This window comes from Parus major, chromosome Z (assembly GCF_001522545.3).
Source record: "Parus major isolate Abel chromosome Z, Parus_major1.1, whole genome shotgun sequence".
Taxonomy (NCBI): Eukaryota; Metazoa; Chordata; class Aves; order Passeriformes; family Paridae; genus Parus; species Parus major.
Genome location: NC_031799.1, coordinates 32,705,769 through 32,724,464, shown reverse-complemented (window position 1 = coordinate 32,724,464; position 18,696 = coordinate 32,705,769). Strand labels below are relative to the sequence as shown.

Below are 18,696 nucleotides of genomic sequence, written 5' to 3'. Positions count from 1 at the left end.
GAATATGCAAACCGACGTAGTGAGTAATCAGTATGAAACAGTAATTTCCAGCATGAAAGGAAATCAAAGCAACAGAACCTACAAAACTGATATCTCACACATGGTATAAAGAATGAAGGAATTGTGATGTTGTGATCGAACAAAATTACAACAGCACTGAGTTCAAGGAGCTCCTCCTTTAAACGTATGTGTTGGGCTAAAAAAGAAAAAAGAAGGAAAAATAAGCTTACAGATACTCACCATACCACAATTTAAATTCTTATCCACTTTACAGAAAGTGTGAGGAGGGGTTTCCCCTTTGCTGGTAACAATAACACAGATATCTGTCACTGCCAGCGAGTTCTGAGGTCGCACTGGAGGGGCCCTTCTGTAGGTGATGAAGATGCGTTGCGAAGACGCCGAGCTGTTGTTAACATTAGCGCAACGACCATACGGAGTGGCTTGAATCACCTCACAGCCCGAAATTATGCGCTCCTTCCCTTCATAGAGAACTCTGCACACAGGAAGGAAACACTATTATGTGCATTCAAATAGTTACAAAGTTACTTGAACGAATTTGGAGAAACTCTCCATCCATTGCAACATTTTGACATGCATCTCTTATATATTGTCTTTCATCATGAAGCACCTGAGGTTGAAGGAAGTGCTCAGAAGTATTTAAATTTATACTGAACTCTCAGTGGGAATAAATTACAGAAAAATAAAATCAGGCCAAATTGAAAAGGATTTAGTTATAGAGCTAGCTGGAATGCAGCACTATCAATGAAAAATAAATACAAATTCCAGTTAAATTGCTTGCACATATGGCAGTAGATAATTTAATCACTAAAATGCCTGCTAAGTCTTCTAAAGCTTGATTTTTTTTCTGTGTTTTTTATTAAGTATTTTTTGGGCCTGGGAGGAATTTTTGTTTGTTTATTTGTTTTTTAAAAAAATATATTTTTTTTTTACAACAGAGGATAGAAGTTTGTGACAATGAGGCAGGGAGACAAATACTTTGTCCCACAGTAAATGAAGAAATAGTAAGTACAGTTGACTATACTCCTGAGAGCAGGATATATCTTATATGGCTGTAAAGCAACATTCATGCGGTGCATGGCTTTTTTTCTTTTTTCAAGATCACTAACTTAGATCATAATCTTAGCAAAAAATGAAAGATCCTTTACAGCTTCACAGCATCTAAATAAGCTATAACATTTCTTTACCTAACACAAAGCTATTAGAAAGTCACTGTGAGAAAAAATGTGGAAGTCAAAACATACAACTGAACATTTTTAATGTACAGATGCTATTACAGGGCTTTATCTCCCATTCCACACCCAAACAGGCAATGGCTCCATTTACTTGGTTCTCTGTAGTGTGTACAGAGTATTGTCACCTTCAAATCAGTTTGTGTCAGAACAAGACTTAGGATACAGGTAACACATTAAACCTTTGTACTTTGTGATATCCACCTTCTCACTTGTATTGCCTCACAATGTTAAAATCAAAAATAACCAGGCAATACATATTTACTGTCCCAAAATACCTTTGGTTAAAGGTTTGACAGTACTAAATATGGATTTGAAAACTTCAAAAGTCATGCATCTAAGCTAAAATAAGAGTCTTTTCATGTCTAACAATCCTCAGAACTTTAAAGAAAAATAAAATTAAACCTCCAAATTTACTTAAAGACTATTTACATCATTAAATTTAAATACACAAATTAGTACTGTTTATTACGATTCAACAGATAAAGCATGTATCTTGTCATAGTATTGATGACAGACATGAATTACAGTCATAGAATACTTAAAAAAAGTAAAGAAATCACATGAGTTGGGTCTATATTGATGTAGCTACCAGGCTGACAATCTGTAAAGCTAGTTCATGAAGTACAATAATATTCAATAATGGTTTCAGTTGTAAAGACTCTATCAGACTTGGTACATTTAAAACAATGTGTACACCTGGGTTCAAAACCAGCCTAATACCAGCATTTCCAAGTTGCAGTATCAGTGGTTCAAGACATTTGAACCTACTGTTTCAAGACATTTGTAGAGAAAGTACATGTAATTGAACTACTTCTAAACTAAGTCATGCTCTGGAAGAACACGTATTTTGTTCTTTTTATTGGGTTACCTCTTCCATAAAGTTAAAAAACCTTAAACAAAACAGAACCTAAACAACTACAATGGCAACAGCTCTCAGGCCACATCTATTGTGTGTAAGGAGTTTGAATGAACTCTTCACATCACTGTCTTACATAAATCAGAAGAAAATACTAACAGAGCAGTCTCCAATAAAAGTTTCATTACAGTTTTACTTCAGTTTCATGTATTTTAAATAAAATAAAAATTATACATTTATTCTAGAAACATTTGTCAGCTGTCAGCTTATAAGAAAGAACAGAGCATTAATCAGACTGTTCCAGCATTCAAATTTACAAGTACTCTAAGAAAAATAAGTGATCAAGACTTTATCAGTGGGGTCACCTCTCACAAAAAAGAAAATGAAAACAACACACACCTCTGCACATATACTAGGGAAGTATTATTAAACCCACACTATTTCCTAACTTCATGCATAGTTCCAAACTTATGGTACGATGCTGTATCTGCAGCCACCACCCATGAATCACTCAAATTAAACAATGGTTTTAATGATTCAGAGAAAACATTAAGATGTGATGCATGAAATACTGAACATGACACCCTGTATATACAATGTCCTCCCTGAAAGGCTAAGTTTATTTCTACTTGTTTCAACTTCCAAGTGTCTGCCTTTCATTAATTAGTACTGATCACAGTTAGACTTGTTTCCTGTCTTTTTACATTTATAGTTTGGTCTCAATCCTAAGTACACATTATTTGCTACATTATTCTATCAATGTCAATACGGTTTAATTTCAAGCAAAATATAAACCAGTTTCCTCTAGATGTTTGGTCCTTTTCAAGAAAGACCAAAAGAACCTTATCTTCTCATTGTAAGACTGTTTGGCATTGCATGTGGAAGTTCTCTCGCACCCAGTTTTACTGATTTAAAAGTATACTTCAATGCATCAGGTAATAGAGTTTAGAAAGAAGAAATACAATCTGTAGCTGTTGAGCTAAAAACCTTAAACCATAGAAAACTTTGCTTCTGGAAAACCATTTCAAAACAGTCAGACTTTTGTGACTTGCATTCGTCTAAGACTGCTGTCCAGTTTCACTCCTCCTTCTCTAGGTCCAAACACAGTTCTGTCTCTCACAGCTCTTAGACAAAATATGTCTTTGTAACATCTCTTCCTCTCTCATTTTGCAAGTATTGAATAATAAATAAATTTACATAAATATTGTAAGCTTAGGAAAGTGGTGGATCAAGCAAATGAAAAAGACAGATTTATCAGACTGATTTATCTTTTAGTTCTACTGCCATCTCTAGTATTATTTGTCTGAACAAGCAAGTTACTAGTTTCATCTTTATTACCCTATGCTGCCCTAAACATTCAGCTGCAGTAGTCACAGTGGTGGGATTAAAGAACAATTGAAGATGCTGGCTGTTAACATCTTCCAGTTTCTATTAACTTTCTTGAACTTTGAGTTCATTTTCTTTTTTGAAATACATCTCTGATGAAGAGGATCATTTGTTAATTCATATGCCTGCAGACACTTGCAGAAATCAGGTGTATAGAATCACAAGGGTCCTTAGAACAGAAACCCTAAGCAAATTAAAGCCTCCCATACATGTTAAAAAAAAAATTAGAATTACAAGAATCTCTGCTTCGGACAAGAAGTCTCATATTCTTTCTTTTCTATACTATGTGTTATGAATTGCAAAACCACTTGTACTTTAAAAAAAAACATTTTTCTGTCAGGTTTTTCTTCCATGTAAGAAAGATGTGCTGGAGCTCTAACAGGTTCCTAAGTGAAGTGTAAAACAAAAAGGTGAGATTCTGTTTGAAAGTCTCGCTACACCCAAACCAAGACAGACCTCAAGCCTCAGTTCTTGTCTGTTTCTGGAACATCAGCAAAAAAACTGGCTAGGAAAGCAACAGAATGACTGAATTATTTCATAGACATACAAGCTTAAGATACTAAATTTTACAGCTACATGTAGGAAAAGGATCTCAGGGATCTTTTATCCTAGGAATAAACCTTTATTTTTCCAACTAATATTTTTTCCAACTAATTAATCTGATTCATTCTGGGAAATATAACATCCAAAGGCATGGCACATGGCCTAACTATATGCAAGTAAGTCACTGCTTCAGGAATTCACTCTAGCAACTTACAGACACTTTGATTCAACAAGCAGTGAACAAGTAGAAAGGAATGAGGCTGGAGGGCACAGAAATACCAATCACAAGGACAGCGACAGACAAACAGTAGAGCATACCCCTATCTTCCTCTTCACCAAACAGCATTTAACTACTTTCCCTAAAAACAACACTGAAAGAAATACACAGACAGACACAAACATTCATCAAGAATCACTTGAATGCTCCGACTATGACGCAACAATTTTATACATACACTAACAAGGCTGACATAAGAGTTACACATTTCACCCTTTCAAGGGATGTACTCTTCCTGTACATACTGAGTTCACTCAGCATGTCAGACAGGCTCAGAGGTAAAATATTATTTCACACTAGTTCTTTATTAAAATAATAGAAAACAGCATAAATTAACCTTCAGACTGTATATGCATGTCTTGCCTGAGCTCTACTTTTATATGAACACAATGGAATTCACAGAAAAAAAAAAAAAAAAAGAAAAAAAAACAACCAAAGAAAAAAGATTGCTCTAACCATCTCTTGCACATAGTTGCAAAGCAGGACAAACAGCAGGGGGAGAATATGCATCATTGCTCAGAGAGAAAAGACTGCCATGGTGTGTTAGGTGTGACACCCTAACTAGATCTGTCTACAACAAAATACAAAATAAATACTATTTGCCAAATGCAATCATCTTAGCCAATGACTTGCCTATTTTGTTTACAAAATCTCCCCAGGCATTCAAGTTCCTAAGGTTGTGGGAGACATGAAGTAAACATACTAGCCAAGTTGCTTCCTTAAAGGCACATACTGAAGGCAGATTTTTCAGGAATTCCTTTGAGAAAACACTCCCTGCAGAAATTCTCCCCTTTGTAAGAACTTAATGAAGTTTAACAAATTAGTCAAAATATAACTTCACACTGTAGTGTCTCTTCTTGTGGTGCCAATCACACACATGGGAAAAGATTATGTTAAAAATCAGTTTCACTGAAGACCATTGGAACGCAGGTTAGATGATGAAGACGAACAGAACTTAGAATGTGCTAGCTTAATCATAGAGCTTGAATATAACCCTTAAGAGTGAACTGTCTTGCCATGAAGCTGCTTTCATTACTCAGATTTCACTATCGGTCTCCCCCTGAGTGGACACTGTTTCCCAGTAAGCATGCAAATTGTAGTTCAAAACCAGGGTATGTAGGCCTCATGCCCAAGCATTTAAGCTTATAAATGAAAATAACTAGAAGTATTACAGCATATATATAGATGCACGATTTTTACTCCCTACTATTTACTTAATAACTAAGTAGGGAGAAAAATACACATTCTTTATTTTGCTGTAGTTATAACAGCACCCCACAACCAAGCTCTATTTTGTACAATAATTAGTTCTACAATGTCCTTATGTATTTTTAAATTTTATCTTTTACCAAAAGCATCTTCTGAAGTCATAATTTTCAGATCAAGCACGTTAATGTTTCTGGATTTAGACTAGGTTTTTTCTATAAATTAATTCTGTGTTTTTCTATCATCTTTTATAAAACTGCAGCAGAGTACTTAATTTCTTGTATTTTATCAGCTTCACCTCTCTCTCTCTCAGCTTTTAAACTAAAACATTATTATTAATTTTAAAAAGACAAGTTCACTAGAAGACTGACACTTTGTTTGATGTATTCTATATAGAAACGCACAATAAGCAATACAGATTCAAACAGGACTTTTTAAGAAGTTTTCTCACATCTGTTTTCACCATCATCTATGAAGAATAAGATTTTACCATTATTGAAGGAGGAACTGAATTGCAATAGAAATCTCACCCAATGTCAGTAAGGGGTGGTTTGTCCCGGCCTCTCTTGTAGCAAAGAAATAGTTCAGGACTTTTTAGACTTCCATAGTTTAAGTTGGCTTGGAGGGCTGTAGGGGTGGCCTCAATACAGGTATATCCCTCTGGGACAGTTTCACCAGCTGATTTAATTATCACAGCAATGTCAGTAATTGGAGCCTTGGGACCAGTTGACTTAGTTTCATGTCGGCTGATTTCTTGGTCCAGGAGGGTTGCCGTGTCTGTATCAGTGAGCCCTGCCACTACGAAATAGTCAGCCACTCGTGGACCTTTGTCTTCTATCATGGTTATGTCAGTATTTCCTGGGGAAAAAGAAAGAGAGAGAAATCAAACACTGCTTTAAAGCTCAAACCCTTCTCTCAACAACTATGAGGACGTAGAACTTCTGAAAAAAACTTTTGCAAATAGAAAAATTCCTATATACAGAGTTCATGAAAATTCTACGGAAACTGCAAAACAAACTTTGACTTTTGCTGCACAAAAAAGATCCTGAAAGACATTGTGGAAAATCAGATTTCAGTTCTAGCACCACAGCTAATGTTTTAGCACAAGGAAGTTTAAGTGAGATACAGGATAACTCAAAGCTCTTAAGACAGCAGCTACACAGAAAATTGCTCATGTTATCTATTAGACTGTCCAAGCGCTTCACAGGCTACATGCTGATGTAGGTGTCCCAATCTAAAATCATCCATATTTTTGTGCCGTTGTTTGTGAGGAATTTGACCACAGAATCACGTTGTCCGATTGTTTTGTTTTTTTGACAGAGAAAGAGCAATTGCAAGTACTGGCTCACCACTTTATCTTCCGCATAATTCATCTATTTTGCTTTATAACATAAACCTAACAGTGCAATCTTGAGACATTCAGCTGGCAACTACAACATCTGGAAGTCATTTACACAGATCACACATCCAAACCCACATTTCATCAGCTGATCAGGCAGTACACATCACTGCTCAGCTGCACATTCCAGACCTGGAAAGAGTTGTTCACTAATCATATGATGTTAAAGCAGCAAAACCTAAGTTTCTATTAAGAACAAATCTAGCTGCCTGCCTATGCTGAAGTACCTCAATTACAATTTCAAGTACCCAAATCTCATTAAATCATTTATTTTTACAAGATGGCTAAGACATATTTAAACAGAAGCAGTCAAGCAATGAACCTGAATACTGTTACACCTCTTCAGGAAACTAAGTATGACATTCTTCTAGATCTCCATGTTTCCATCGCCAGATTTCTGCGAATCCCATATAAAAAGCTAATGAGTAATGGAAGTCTGTTTCCCATCTTTGAAAACAGAGACTTTTAAAGACTGCCACAGCTGCCAAGGTCCCACCTACAAAGGAGCAGTGGTTCATGGGTATTACCACCAAAATAATTAGTGCACCAATACTGAGAAGTATCTTGTGTTCAGAATGCCCAAGTCTGGTGACTGCAGAAACACTGGCTTCCGCTGAAAGAAAGGTGGTTTTGTGAAGGCAGTAAAATCTTGTTCCCTGCAACCTGATTTATGCTCCTGTTCTTATTCTGCTCTTTCTTACTGACATCATATTCAAAAGTCATTTTTGATCTTCACAGCACCCAAGACTTCTAATAATTAAGTATAGTAATACACTTAATTATCAAATAAATACTCATCTGAGGCAAAAATCAGTTATCCATACTGCATATTTATTAAGAAATTTTAGCGTAAGATTATACAACTTGGGTGCCAAACACAAGATTGCAAGCTACTGTAGCATGAGATCAAAGTGTTGTACTTCTGTATTCCAACTACAGTTTTTATTTTCTTACACTGAAATAACTTTTCAAATCCCTTCACACCTGAAAGGTGATGTATCTACACCCCTTAAAATATTTTTCCATAATATTTTTCACTGTCACTACAATGTTCTCTGAGCACTTCGGCTAACAGCTTTGTTATGGACAATCCATAAGGAGACATGGAAGAGTTTGGCTCCCTTGCAAAGGAGAAAGCCATGGGACATGGCTATTTACATGACCGGATTTATGCCTGAAACATGCGGATGCCATATCAACAGGAACAACAAAAGGTTTATTCAATTTGTCAGGTCATAATTTCCTTGTTCTTCAGGTGCCTAAGTCTCCTGAAGAACAAGGAAATTACTCCAGAGCCACAGCTACCTGTGAAGCTCCTATCACCTTTAGGTACAAAACTTGCCCCAGTTTACTTCTGCTGTCATAAAAGACACAAAATCAGCAATAAAATGCCTTACAGCTAAGCATGTCAGCAAGAAACACAGGGGGAGTGGTTTCAACTTCATCTCTAGGTCTTCAGTTAAAATGTCCCTTCTCACACTACCACTGCTCGTTTCCACCTTCACTTCTGTCCGGAACTATAGTTTGTGCAAACACATAATGAACTGGAACAAGAAACTGCTCTGGCTGAATGCTAACCTGGCAGAGACTTAGTGTTCAACCAGAGCAGTTCTCCAGCGATTGCCTGTGTCAGCACAAAAGCAGCAGCAGTACGACTCTTTAAGTAGCAGCACTGACTTACTCTGAATTAATCATAAAACTGAGAAGTCTAATATGTTTCAGTTTGCCTCTCAGATGCTTGAAACTGTTCACAGAATTATAAAAATAAAAAAAAGAAATAAACCATCCACTCTCTGCTCCTCTTAAAAGAAAGTCCTGGGCTAGAATATCTTGCATTCTATAAAATATCATTTAAGTTGAAATCAAATTAGTGGAAAAAGCTGACAAAAATAGCAAAATTGTTTGGCATCCTATAGTTTTTTATTTATTTTAACATAAAACCTTTGTAAAATATTGCAGCTTTTTATTAACATTCATACAGCTCAGTAATCATGTTCTCTCAATGCAACATTAAAATCATGGCCTACATTGATTTTTAGCACACAGAGCAGGGAAAAAAAAACGAACAGTAATAATAACAGCAAATGTCAAAAACCTCACTTGAGTTTATATTTTTAATCACAGCTCAAGTTCCTGGAATTGCACTAATGTTATCCTCAAATATGCTTTAAAGGGAGAACTTAATTTTCCTGGGAAAACAGAAAGAGGAAAATTTAAAAGTACCTGAAAAAGTAAATACTAAGATTTGGAAAGTTAGAATGCAAATTAAGAGAATACATGACTAAATTTTTATCAGTGAGGATCAATAAAACTGTAGCAACTAGTTGCTAAGGAGCATACACTTGTATCTCCTTGTGTACATTACACTTTTCTCTTAGCCATGGCTATGTTTTACCTCATAGAAACTCTGTGTAATATGTGGCAGGCAAAAGTCAGTCACCAGACAATTCAGCTGAGATACTTGGCACAAAAGCTTTGTATGTCAGCACAACATTTAGTGAGTTTTTCAAAATGTTCTGAGTCTCTCAAAACAGCTCCTTTTCCACAAGGATAAGTAAGGTTTTGAATAAGCACTCTAAGTCAGCTCTTCAGGAATTTGTTCTCCAGTTTCAGAAAGACTTAAGGAAACACAATCACTCAAAAGAGACATGAAGGTAATAGCTCTTAATTAAGCCATAGTGATCTTCACTAATGCAACAATTTTAGAAACATAAATAGACAAAGAATTAGCAGATAGCCACCAAAACAAATAGAAACAGCAGAATTTGTCAAGTCCAAAAACACTCTGCCTTCTGAACTGCAGGAAAAAGAAATCCCATAGGATTTGTGGGGAACAAGATGAATCCACTATTCTTTTCCATTATTTTTGTGATGACTCATACAAGAACAAGTATGAACACTGCTCCTCTTAGCAGACAAAGGAACAAACATTCTTCTAAAAGCCCATCTATTCTAAGTTTTATCAAAGCAACTTTTCCCAAGAAGAGCTTCAAAAGCTACTGTCCTCCCTCCATTTTCTATGAGCACAGTTCTGTACATCATAAGACTAAGAGAAAACCTCAACATGTAGAAAAATATTGGGATTTCTATTATAACACACAATAGTGTGTTTCCTTGCAGGAAAAAACCTAAATGCAAAAAAAAATTCTAAAATTAAAAACTGCTGTCTTTATGCTGGACAATGGCAATACAGGATTTGTTGAAAAAAAAACCAAACATACAAATTCCATGAAAGATTTTGTTTTTGAAGGCTACAAAGATACTCCATTTTAAGCCAAATAAGCTGAAAAAAATTTGGGAATTCCTTTTTAAGAACATGAGAAATGCTGTTTGAGGCATTGCAAACTCAATGTCCATATGGACTCACACACATTATGAAAAGACTTTTCAAGTGAAGTTAGTTTTCCAATTCATTCATAGTCCACAATAGGAAAGTTTGCTGTGAGCAGTTTAGGAGAAAAACTACTTTTTTTTAAATAAAGGAAGGGAAAAAAAAAGGAAAAAAGTATTCAGAATAAAAGATACACTTTTAACTGCGACCCCCCACCCCCCATGTTTTTCTAGAAGGAATTCCCGTGGGCAGTAATTCGTTTTGTAGATGAAAAATAAAGCCAGCCAGCACAGACCACACTTTAAGGCACCTAGTACATGTAGCCTAAGATGAAATTTGTTCATCAAAAACATGCAGCAGTGAAGAAAATAACATGTTTCAATGCTAAATGCCTGAAACACGACAAAGAGTTCTCTCCCACAGTTCACTTAAGGCTGCTTTAAGAACGTAATGGTCTTTCTCACAATCAAAATGCAATTTTATAATTTTTCATAAAGTTCCAGCAAAAATAGTAAGTTCGGTTTCTATTATCTTCAAAAAGGTCACCGACCTTTCTTAAGGAGAGGTTTCATAGGGAAATTGCCTTGGTGAAAAGGATCTAAAGGTCCAGTTAGTTTCTGTAAAGGTGTTAAGTGTCAAATTATCCTCTAAAATTAGACTAGAAAGTCAGCATAAGTCTACCAAAAAAAGGTACAGTTAAATGCAGTTTTTGACAAGAAACGTATCCTAAAGAAAAGGAAACATAAGGTTTGTGAAACAGTGTGGGAACTGACAGTGGTCAAACAAGAGATTTTTAGGCTTCAGGCACTAGCTCAAGCCTATGGGAAAGTCAAGTACACAATCTTCTCACTCTGGCCTGAGAAATCATAAGGAGGAATCCAAACAGTCCTTAGAGAAGGAAAACAACCTTTGCAGGTGTTGTTTGTAACCTTGTTGTTTTCTTGCAAGAAACAGTCAAGGGGTGTTGTTCCTAACTGTCCAATGATGGTGATGTGTTGGTCTGATGACCATTGAAAGCTTCACCCTTCTGGACCTTCTTAAAACTGTCTATAAAAGAAGATCTGGAAGAATAAAAACTGCTCTCTTTTGCAACTAAAGGTAGAGTCCATGTAATCACTATTGCCAATCCTAATACAGGGCAATAAAACTGTGTACATAAGCAGCCAAGGGAAAGGGTTTGTTACAAACACCAATCTGATAATTTGCATGCAAATACTAACACCTTCAATTAACAAGAAGGCGGCATTCTTGGAAAACTGTGTGTATTTACTCACTCCAGAATAAGACCTGGATTCAGAAATTGCTGCTTTTAAGGCTCACGTGCAGGCAAATCCTTGAGTATTGCCTATTCCTTTCAGCTCCTGGCAAGAAGTGTCATAAATGTTATTATCTCAACACACAAAACCAACAAAATAAACTTACGTCTAGAGTGTGTGTGGATATCAAGAAGAATTTTTTCAGTCCACTCCTAACTGGAATGCTAGCCTTATGTGTTCTCAAGAAAACCCAGCACAAGGCTCAGAAGGCCAACTAGCATAGCTTTACTCAGAAGAATCAAGCTGGTCTTAAAAGTCTTGTATTTCCACTTCAGTGCGCACTCTACTACCTGAAAAGATAGTAACATTTTTAAGTGATTAATGGCCAACACATGACATTGCAATTTATTAAACTTGCATCTTCTTTCACATACTGACATCACCCACAAACTACAATGTGTGGAAACTACTACTTAAAAAGTACTTGCTGTGTGGAAGCCTGTAATATGCATACACAGATGACTGAAGAACTTAGAAAGATGAGTTCTTTCCTTCATAACTAGAAATATTTTTGTAACCAGACTGCACAGGAAATGAGTTTTATTCCAGACTGAAGAATAACTTCAGCACTTTTTGTTCACTGGGGTTGAAACATCCATTTTGTAAACAGCCTCCACAGTTAGAATTTTAAGCAAGGCAGACGTTAAAATTAACTCAGGACTTCTGTACAAATCTTTAACTTAGCAAGTGAATTATACTTCTACTGCTATTACTTATACTTATTACTTATTACTTCTATACTGCTATTGGCAGTATAGAAGGTAAAAAAATGCATATGCACTCTGCTCTGACATTTACTTTTAAAACGAACTGATCTAAAGACCCCTCAAAACATTGAATTCACTAAGATTATTTAAGAGAGAAAGACATTACTGGACCGATAGAAGACAGTGCACTAGGAGGCCACCTACAAGACTTGGAAAACTTACTGGCTACAATCTGTGTAAGACAGAAGCATTACTATGTTTCTCAACCATGGCCTTAGGTAAAACTTCATAGACAACACAATGACTTATCACAGGCACCTCACTCCTTGATACAGAAATACAGCTGTCTGACCAAGTCTTTACAGAGGCAACTTTCTCTATTATTTCCAATGAATTTAGGAGAAGAGAAAAAGGATATACAGACTCTGAAAATACAGAAAATTTCCCTGGAGTGCTAAAGAAGGGAGATATTCTTTATTCACACAGACCATTGTTTATCTTGTACCGAGATTAAATAGTACTACTTGTGAAGGAATGGGAAGAACACTATGTTTCTCCTTTATATAAAAGAATCTTCATTGATGCCAGTTAAATCTTTATTTAATAACAAAACAACCAGCGCAGAATTTCTTTTAACCAGTGAATTTGGAAGTGTGCCTTTAAAACACATAAAATGTAATAGTATGCACATACACCTCACACAGGTACATTAAGTAACAAGCAAGAGATACTTCTTGAAATAAACAGTATCGGCTATCTGTTCAAGATGAAAAGAGAAAAAAAAAATCATACAAGATTTGTAATTGCCTTTAAGTATATGTGAAGAAGTTCAATTTGAAGAAGTTAAATCACTGTCATACCCAGCGAAGAGACACAGATAGGCTGCATTAAGCCTTCAGCTTGTCACTCTTTCTTCTGCACAGATTTCAAATACCAGAATCACAAAATTATTTGGGTTGGGAGCAGATTGATCTTATACATCATCTAATTCCAACTTCCCTGCCATGGGCAGGACACCTTCCATTAGACCAGGCTGCTCACAGCCCCATCCAAAGTGGTCTTGAACACTTCCAGGGATGTGACATCCACAGTCTGGATACCATGATTCTCTGGGGAAGCTCTGCCTCACCACCCTCATTTTGTCATATGTACAATCTAAACTCTTTTTTAAGCTTAAAATTGTTACCCTTTATTCTGTGACCTGCAGGCCTTAGTAAAAAAAAAATCTCCATGTCGAATTTCACAACAGTGGTAAAGATAACAACATGACAGAGCTGGTGGCAAGAAACAGATGATGACAGATGATAAGAAACAACCAATTTTTGTAGAAGGTGATCCTAAATCAGAACAATTAAGTTTAATTGTGTAGAGCAAGAGAAAGAAGAACCTGAAGGCCTGAATGTAGCAAGTTGGATCAGCAGTGAGAATTTAGACACTAAAAAGTTTTGTCTCTAGGACTGCTCATAAAAATCAAATTAAATACAAATGCTAAAGGGCTGTATTGCTGTATATAGTGGTTAGTATTAATACTGTGAGTATGATTTTTTAAAACTTCACATTAGTGAAACACATCAACAATAGAGCTTCCTTTGGCTTTCTTTTACAACACTTTCTGGCTGTATTCCACAGCAACAGAAAGAACACAGTGAAGGTGGTTCTCAATGCTAACTGTATTCAATAAATTTGCATGATTGTTCTTGTTCTAGTTGCTTCAAGTTTTGTGTCTGTTTAAACGGATTTCAAGACCGGGAAGTTGATAGGTAAAATCGCTCTGAAAAGCAGTAAGGAATGCAACTATAGTCTATACTTGGCAAACAAAATTTTATATACTGTTTTGTTTGGTGGGGTTTTTTTCCTAGACACAAAATACGGTTATGATTCTAACACTCTCATGTACCCACACAGGCTTAAATGTACACAGCAAGTGCTTAAATGTACACAGCAAGTGCAAACAGTCCCCACTATCACCATTTAACAACCAGAACCTACTGCAGCTGGCACTCCAGTTGCTTGTCTGTTTCAGCACACCTTTCACTGCTGCTGCTCACATCACTGTGCTTGTCCATATCACACTCACTTTTAAGCAAACCCATTTCTACTGTGCAACTTCAGCTTACCCATGTCACTTTCACAGCAAAAATCAGATTGGCATGCACATTAAGGATAACTTGAAACTACAACAGAATGGAACATTATAAACTAGACTGTCCCACAAAGTTAAGTGAGTTCAGGAGGAATTAGCGAGCAAGGAAGTTATGAAACACTTAAAATGGCACTTGCAGCACACAGAGAAGTCCCACAGACATATCTCTAAGTAAGTTCTCTGAAGCACATTTTACAATGTGTAAGAATATAAAGTGTGTTCATATACACACATACATACACGCACCACAACAAAAGCCAAGGTAAGGCAACATTACTTCCACCTTACCATTAGCACTGTAAAGGGTTAAAATAAAAAAAAAAGTCCACAAATTATTAGCCAGTCAGTCAATAGCATGAGAAAAAATTACTAGAAATGTTTTTAAAGACTTTCTTTTTTGGACTGTGTATCAGATTATAATGAAAATTATTAAACAAAGTAACAGTTACAGTAACTTGACTAAATTACATGAGTATAAGAAAAAACAGAATTGCAAAAATAACTTCACAGATGCACAGCCCACCCTCTACCTGTCTTAACACAACCAGCTGTGGAACAAGAATGGCTGGATGTCACCTGCATTTCAGTCTGAACACGCAAATATGCAAATACAGGACCATTTCTTCCTAGCAGTTTTCAAGTAAAAATCTGAGAATATTGTAACTGCATGACTGGAATATATAACAACCTATGTGGTGATTATCCTATAGAGGCCTCTAACATGGAAAAATAAACTTAAGGACAAGGGAAAGATAAAAAAGCTTGCCAATTACATTTTAATGAAGCATTCCTACAGGATGACTTAGGACTGAGTTAATTGAATGTCATCCAGAAAATAACCTGTATCAAGGTCTGGTACTGAAAATAATCTAGACCAGCTTTTTGCATCAGATAGCTAATTTGTCATAAATTTGAACATATGCAAAGAAAAAAAATGTTGACTCTGCAGCTGCTGTCTGTGCACCTGATTGTTTTCTGACTGCATATGAACACAAAAATCAAGCATAAAATGCATGTGACCAGGCTTGATGGTAAAGTTTTCTAAAAGACTCCGAACAGATCAGGCCACTACAGTAGGAGGAAGCAGAACAGCAAATCACCTCAAGTAAGCAGTTCTCATGGAAGCACAGCCACCAAGCCTGGAAAAAAATCTGATGACAAAGAAGAGCTTTTTTTTCACCTCTACCTGTAAAAAAAAACAGTACTCAGAGCAGCAGAGTTCTGCAAACTGTGAATGTTTGAGAACAAAAACACTTCTGCGTTAAACTTTTGGTATGTCAAATACAGTTAATACACTTAATAGAGTTAATACTGAAAAAAAAAACCCTGTATTAAAGAAATCTATTAAATAAATAAATCTTTCAAATTATCATAGTTAGAATCCAAATACCAAAGCCTAGAACACCACAGGTAGGAAATGCAAAGATGTTTTTCACACTTTACATGTTACTCCTACAACTATCAAAGACAACCATCACTTTTAAAAACCTGGACAGGTATTTGGTGTTTGTTATTGGCAATTTGTTACTAACATTTCCATGAGAGCCACTAAAAAATACACCATTCTTAAAATGGGATACAGGTGTCTGTGTTCTTCCAATGTAGACTTCCTTTCCAATTTGACTGGAGATGATGCAAAAGCGTACATCACAGGAAGAAGAGGTGGAGATGAAATAAACTGACTCTGCAAATCCAGTATTGTCATAAGTGACAAATAAACATAGCAATAAATATCAAGTTTTCTCAATCATATACGATTAGCCACTTACACATCAATTTTGTTGCTGAGAAGTCTTACAGCTTTTCATGTTTTACAAAAATGGAGAACATTTTGGCCTTAAACAAAATACATTATTGTTCCCCATAACCTTGAATTTTCTTTGCAATTGCTATGTTTTCTGTCCTGTATACAAAGATTACCAAAGGAAGTGAGGCAACTAGCCACAGATTTTCAGGTTTATATTTAATAAATTAATATTAGTTAGAAAAGCAATATACTAACAATTTAAGGCTCTGTCTTAAGAAACAGAACTGTGTTTTTTGTCTGATTTCTTTATGATTGCCAGCAAAACCAGATACCAGTGCTACTAAACAGTGGGGCAATGATCTGATGATATAAATGCCTGTATCAAACACAACAAAGCTTTCAGAAGAAAAGTTTTGTGACAGCAAGTTTAATAGCTACTTATGAATTAAAAATGGCTTAAAATATCACTACATGAATAGACCCTGTAATTCAGGACACGCAGGGGTCTGTAAATTTGCTCCTGAGAAAAATTCTAAGTTGAGCAAAAAAACCCACAAAAATCTCCATCCACCCACAAAAAAACCCAAAAACCAACCAAACAAGAAAACCCCCACAAACAAAAACAAACAGAAAAAAAAACCAAACAAAAACCACCACCACCAACACAAAACCAAAACAAAAAATCCCCTAAATCTAAGAAATACCCAACCTATTCCAGAGCACCCAGGCTACTTCTACCATATTAATATTCAACAGCTTAAGCTTTCCTATTTAACAGTAATTTCAAGTTGTCCAATGGTATAAAAATTGGAGCACTTATAGATATGTGAGGCCAAAACTCAAATTCTGAACTGACCTACACAGTCTTGAGAAGCAGCTGGAACCAATGAAGACAAGTTTGGTACCAGTAAGTTAAGTTCTATTGCCAAGGACAGAAAACAGAAATGGAAAAGATATGAGACAGAAAGAATGATAATCAGCAAGCAGTCCAGCTACACTCTAATAAACCAGTTTAATCTTGTTTCATCAAACTGCTCTTTCATATAACAGAAGATGGCAACTACTCGAAGGACTGCAAAGAAAACAGTTTGAAAGAGAAAATTTAACAGCAATAATAATGACAACATAGTTCTCAGAGCAAGAAAAGTACTTTATAAAATGCACTTACTGCCCCAGTTGAAAGCTTTAAAGGTTAGCCATGCTCAGTATTATGTAATGAGTGAAACATCTGCTGCCCTGGAAACATTCTTTGTTAGAGAACTCTTTCTGTAATTGGAAACTCCTTTGGAAAAAGGCCAAATATAGTAGCCTGAAACAAAAACAAAACAGCAAAGAAAAAGTCAAGAGACAAAAAGTCCAGTGGTTGAATTTCTTCTGGGAGCCCAAATCTCCAACATTGCTTTTTGTAGTTATTTTGGTGCCTTTTTCTGGTTGGGGTGAGTGGGGACTATGATTTGAGAGGTCAAAGGAGAAAAAAAAGAATGCTCCAAATATTATCCAAGTAAGCGATAAGAATCAGAGATATTCTCTTTCTTACTGCTCTCTCTACTAAGCATTGAAATAGTTAAGTATTTACATTGAAATTATTTTGCCAGAATCTCCACAACCAGAGATTTGCCAGACCATAGAATCACGGTTTGACTTGATTTCTGCCAGCCATCTACAACACAATCAGCCATATGTCACTTGAAATCATCATCTAAGGGCTCTACAAAACCAGAGCAAAAAGCCCACTCACAGGTTTTGAAGAACACAATTTTCCTCGATTTTATCTTTTGGTAAAGAAACATCAGGAAGGCATCTTTCTTTTCTTTCCTTCCACTGACAGCTTCACCACACCAAACAAAGGCTCCTGCATTGATACATTCAGACCCCGCAGCCTATCCCCACCCCACTGAACTCTTCTTGTGCCTATCAAGAGGTAAGATTCCCTTTTCTGGTTGGCCTATCATGACCAGCCTCAAACCACTCGGCTTCAGCATTTTCTTTCTTCCTCAGCTGCTTTTCAAGCCTGGTGGGAGCTTATTAACACTTCAGAAGTCTGTCTTTTAATCCTCTTGCCAACTCCTCATTAAGAAACCCTTGTTTGCCAAGATGTCTCAAAATTAAGTCCAAACCACACACTTGACAGCAGTAAGAATATTCATGCTTTTGGTCTTAAGTTGTAGCAGGGTACTGCTTTCACAGATATATATGGCAATAAATATTTTCCTCAAACATGAAAAAAAGCTATCAAGGGTAGCAAGCTTGAGATTCTCTGTCATGAAGTCCTAACACACACCAGACATGATAAATGTGACGTCTGACATTACACCTATTTTGAGCCTTCTTTTAATGTCATCATATGACACTCAAAATACCTATACTGTATTACTCAATACACCGTGGAGTTCTCAGACCAAATAGTTACAGGAAACTTGATTTTCTGGGATAAACTGTACAGATTTTAGGCAGTAGAAGAAGTCAAATCAATTGCCAAGAGCATATAATTAACTTCTGTCTTAATTTAACACACACCCTTGTCTTTCTACT

The 18,696-nt window shown here is 36.1% G+C and overlaps 1 protein-coding gene across 4 annotated transcripts in view; it reads right to left on the bottom strand.

Annotated features, from left to right (window-relative positions):
• The window catches only part of DENND4C (DENN domain containing 4C), a 72,178-nt gene that overhangs the window by 45,869 nt on the left and 7,613 nt on the right, over window positions 1-18,696 (bottom strand). For 2 of the 4 annotated variants that reach the window (XM_015652428.2, XM_033511399.1), the window contains exons 1-4: window positions 17,333-17,476; window positions 11,674-11,857; window positions 6,052-6,379; window positions 241-493 (exon numbers count right to left, since the gene is read on the bottom strand). In XM_015652428.2, the coding sequence (XP_015507914.1) occupies window positions 241-493; window positions 6,052-6,362 (564 nt within the window). In that variant the 5' untranslated portion in view covers window positions 6,363-6,379; window positions 11,674-11,857; window positions 17,333-17,476. Of the gene's footprint in view, window positions 1-240; window positions 494-6,051; window positions 6,380-11,673; window positions 11,858-17,332; window positions 17,477-18,696 lie in introns of those variants that run through there. The other 2 variants (XM_015652430.2, XM_015652431.3) reach the window with 2 other exon arrangements.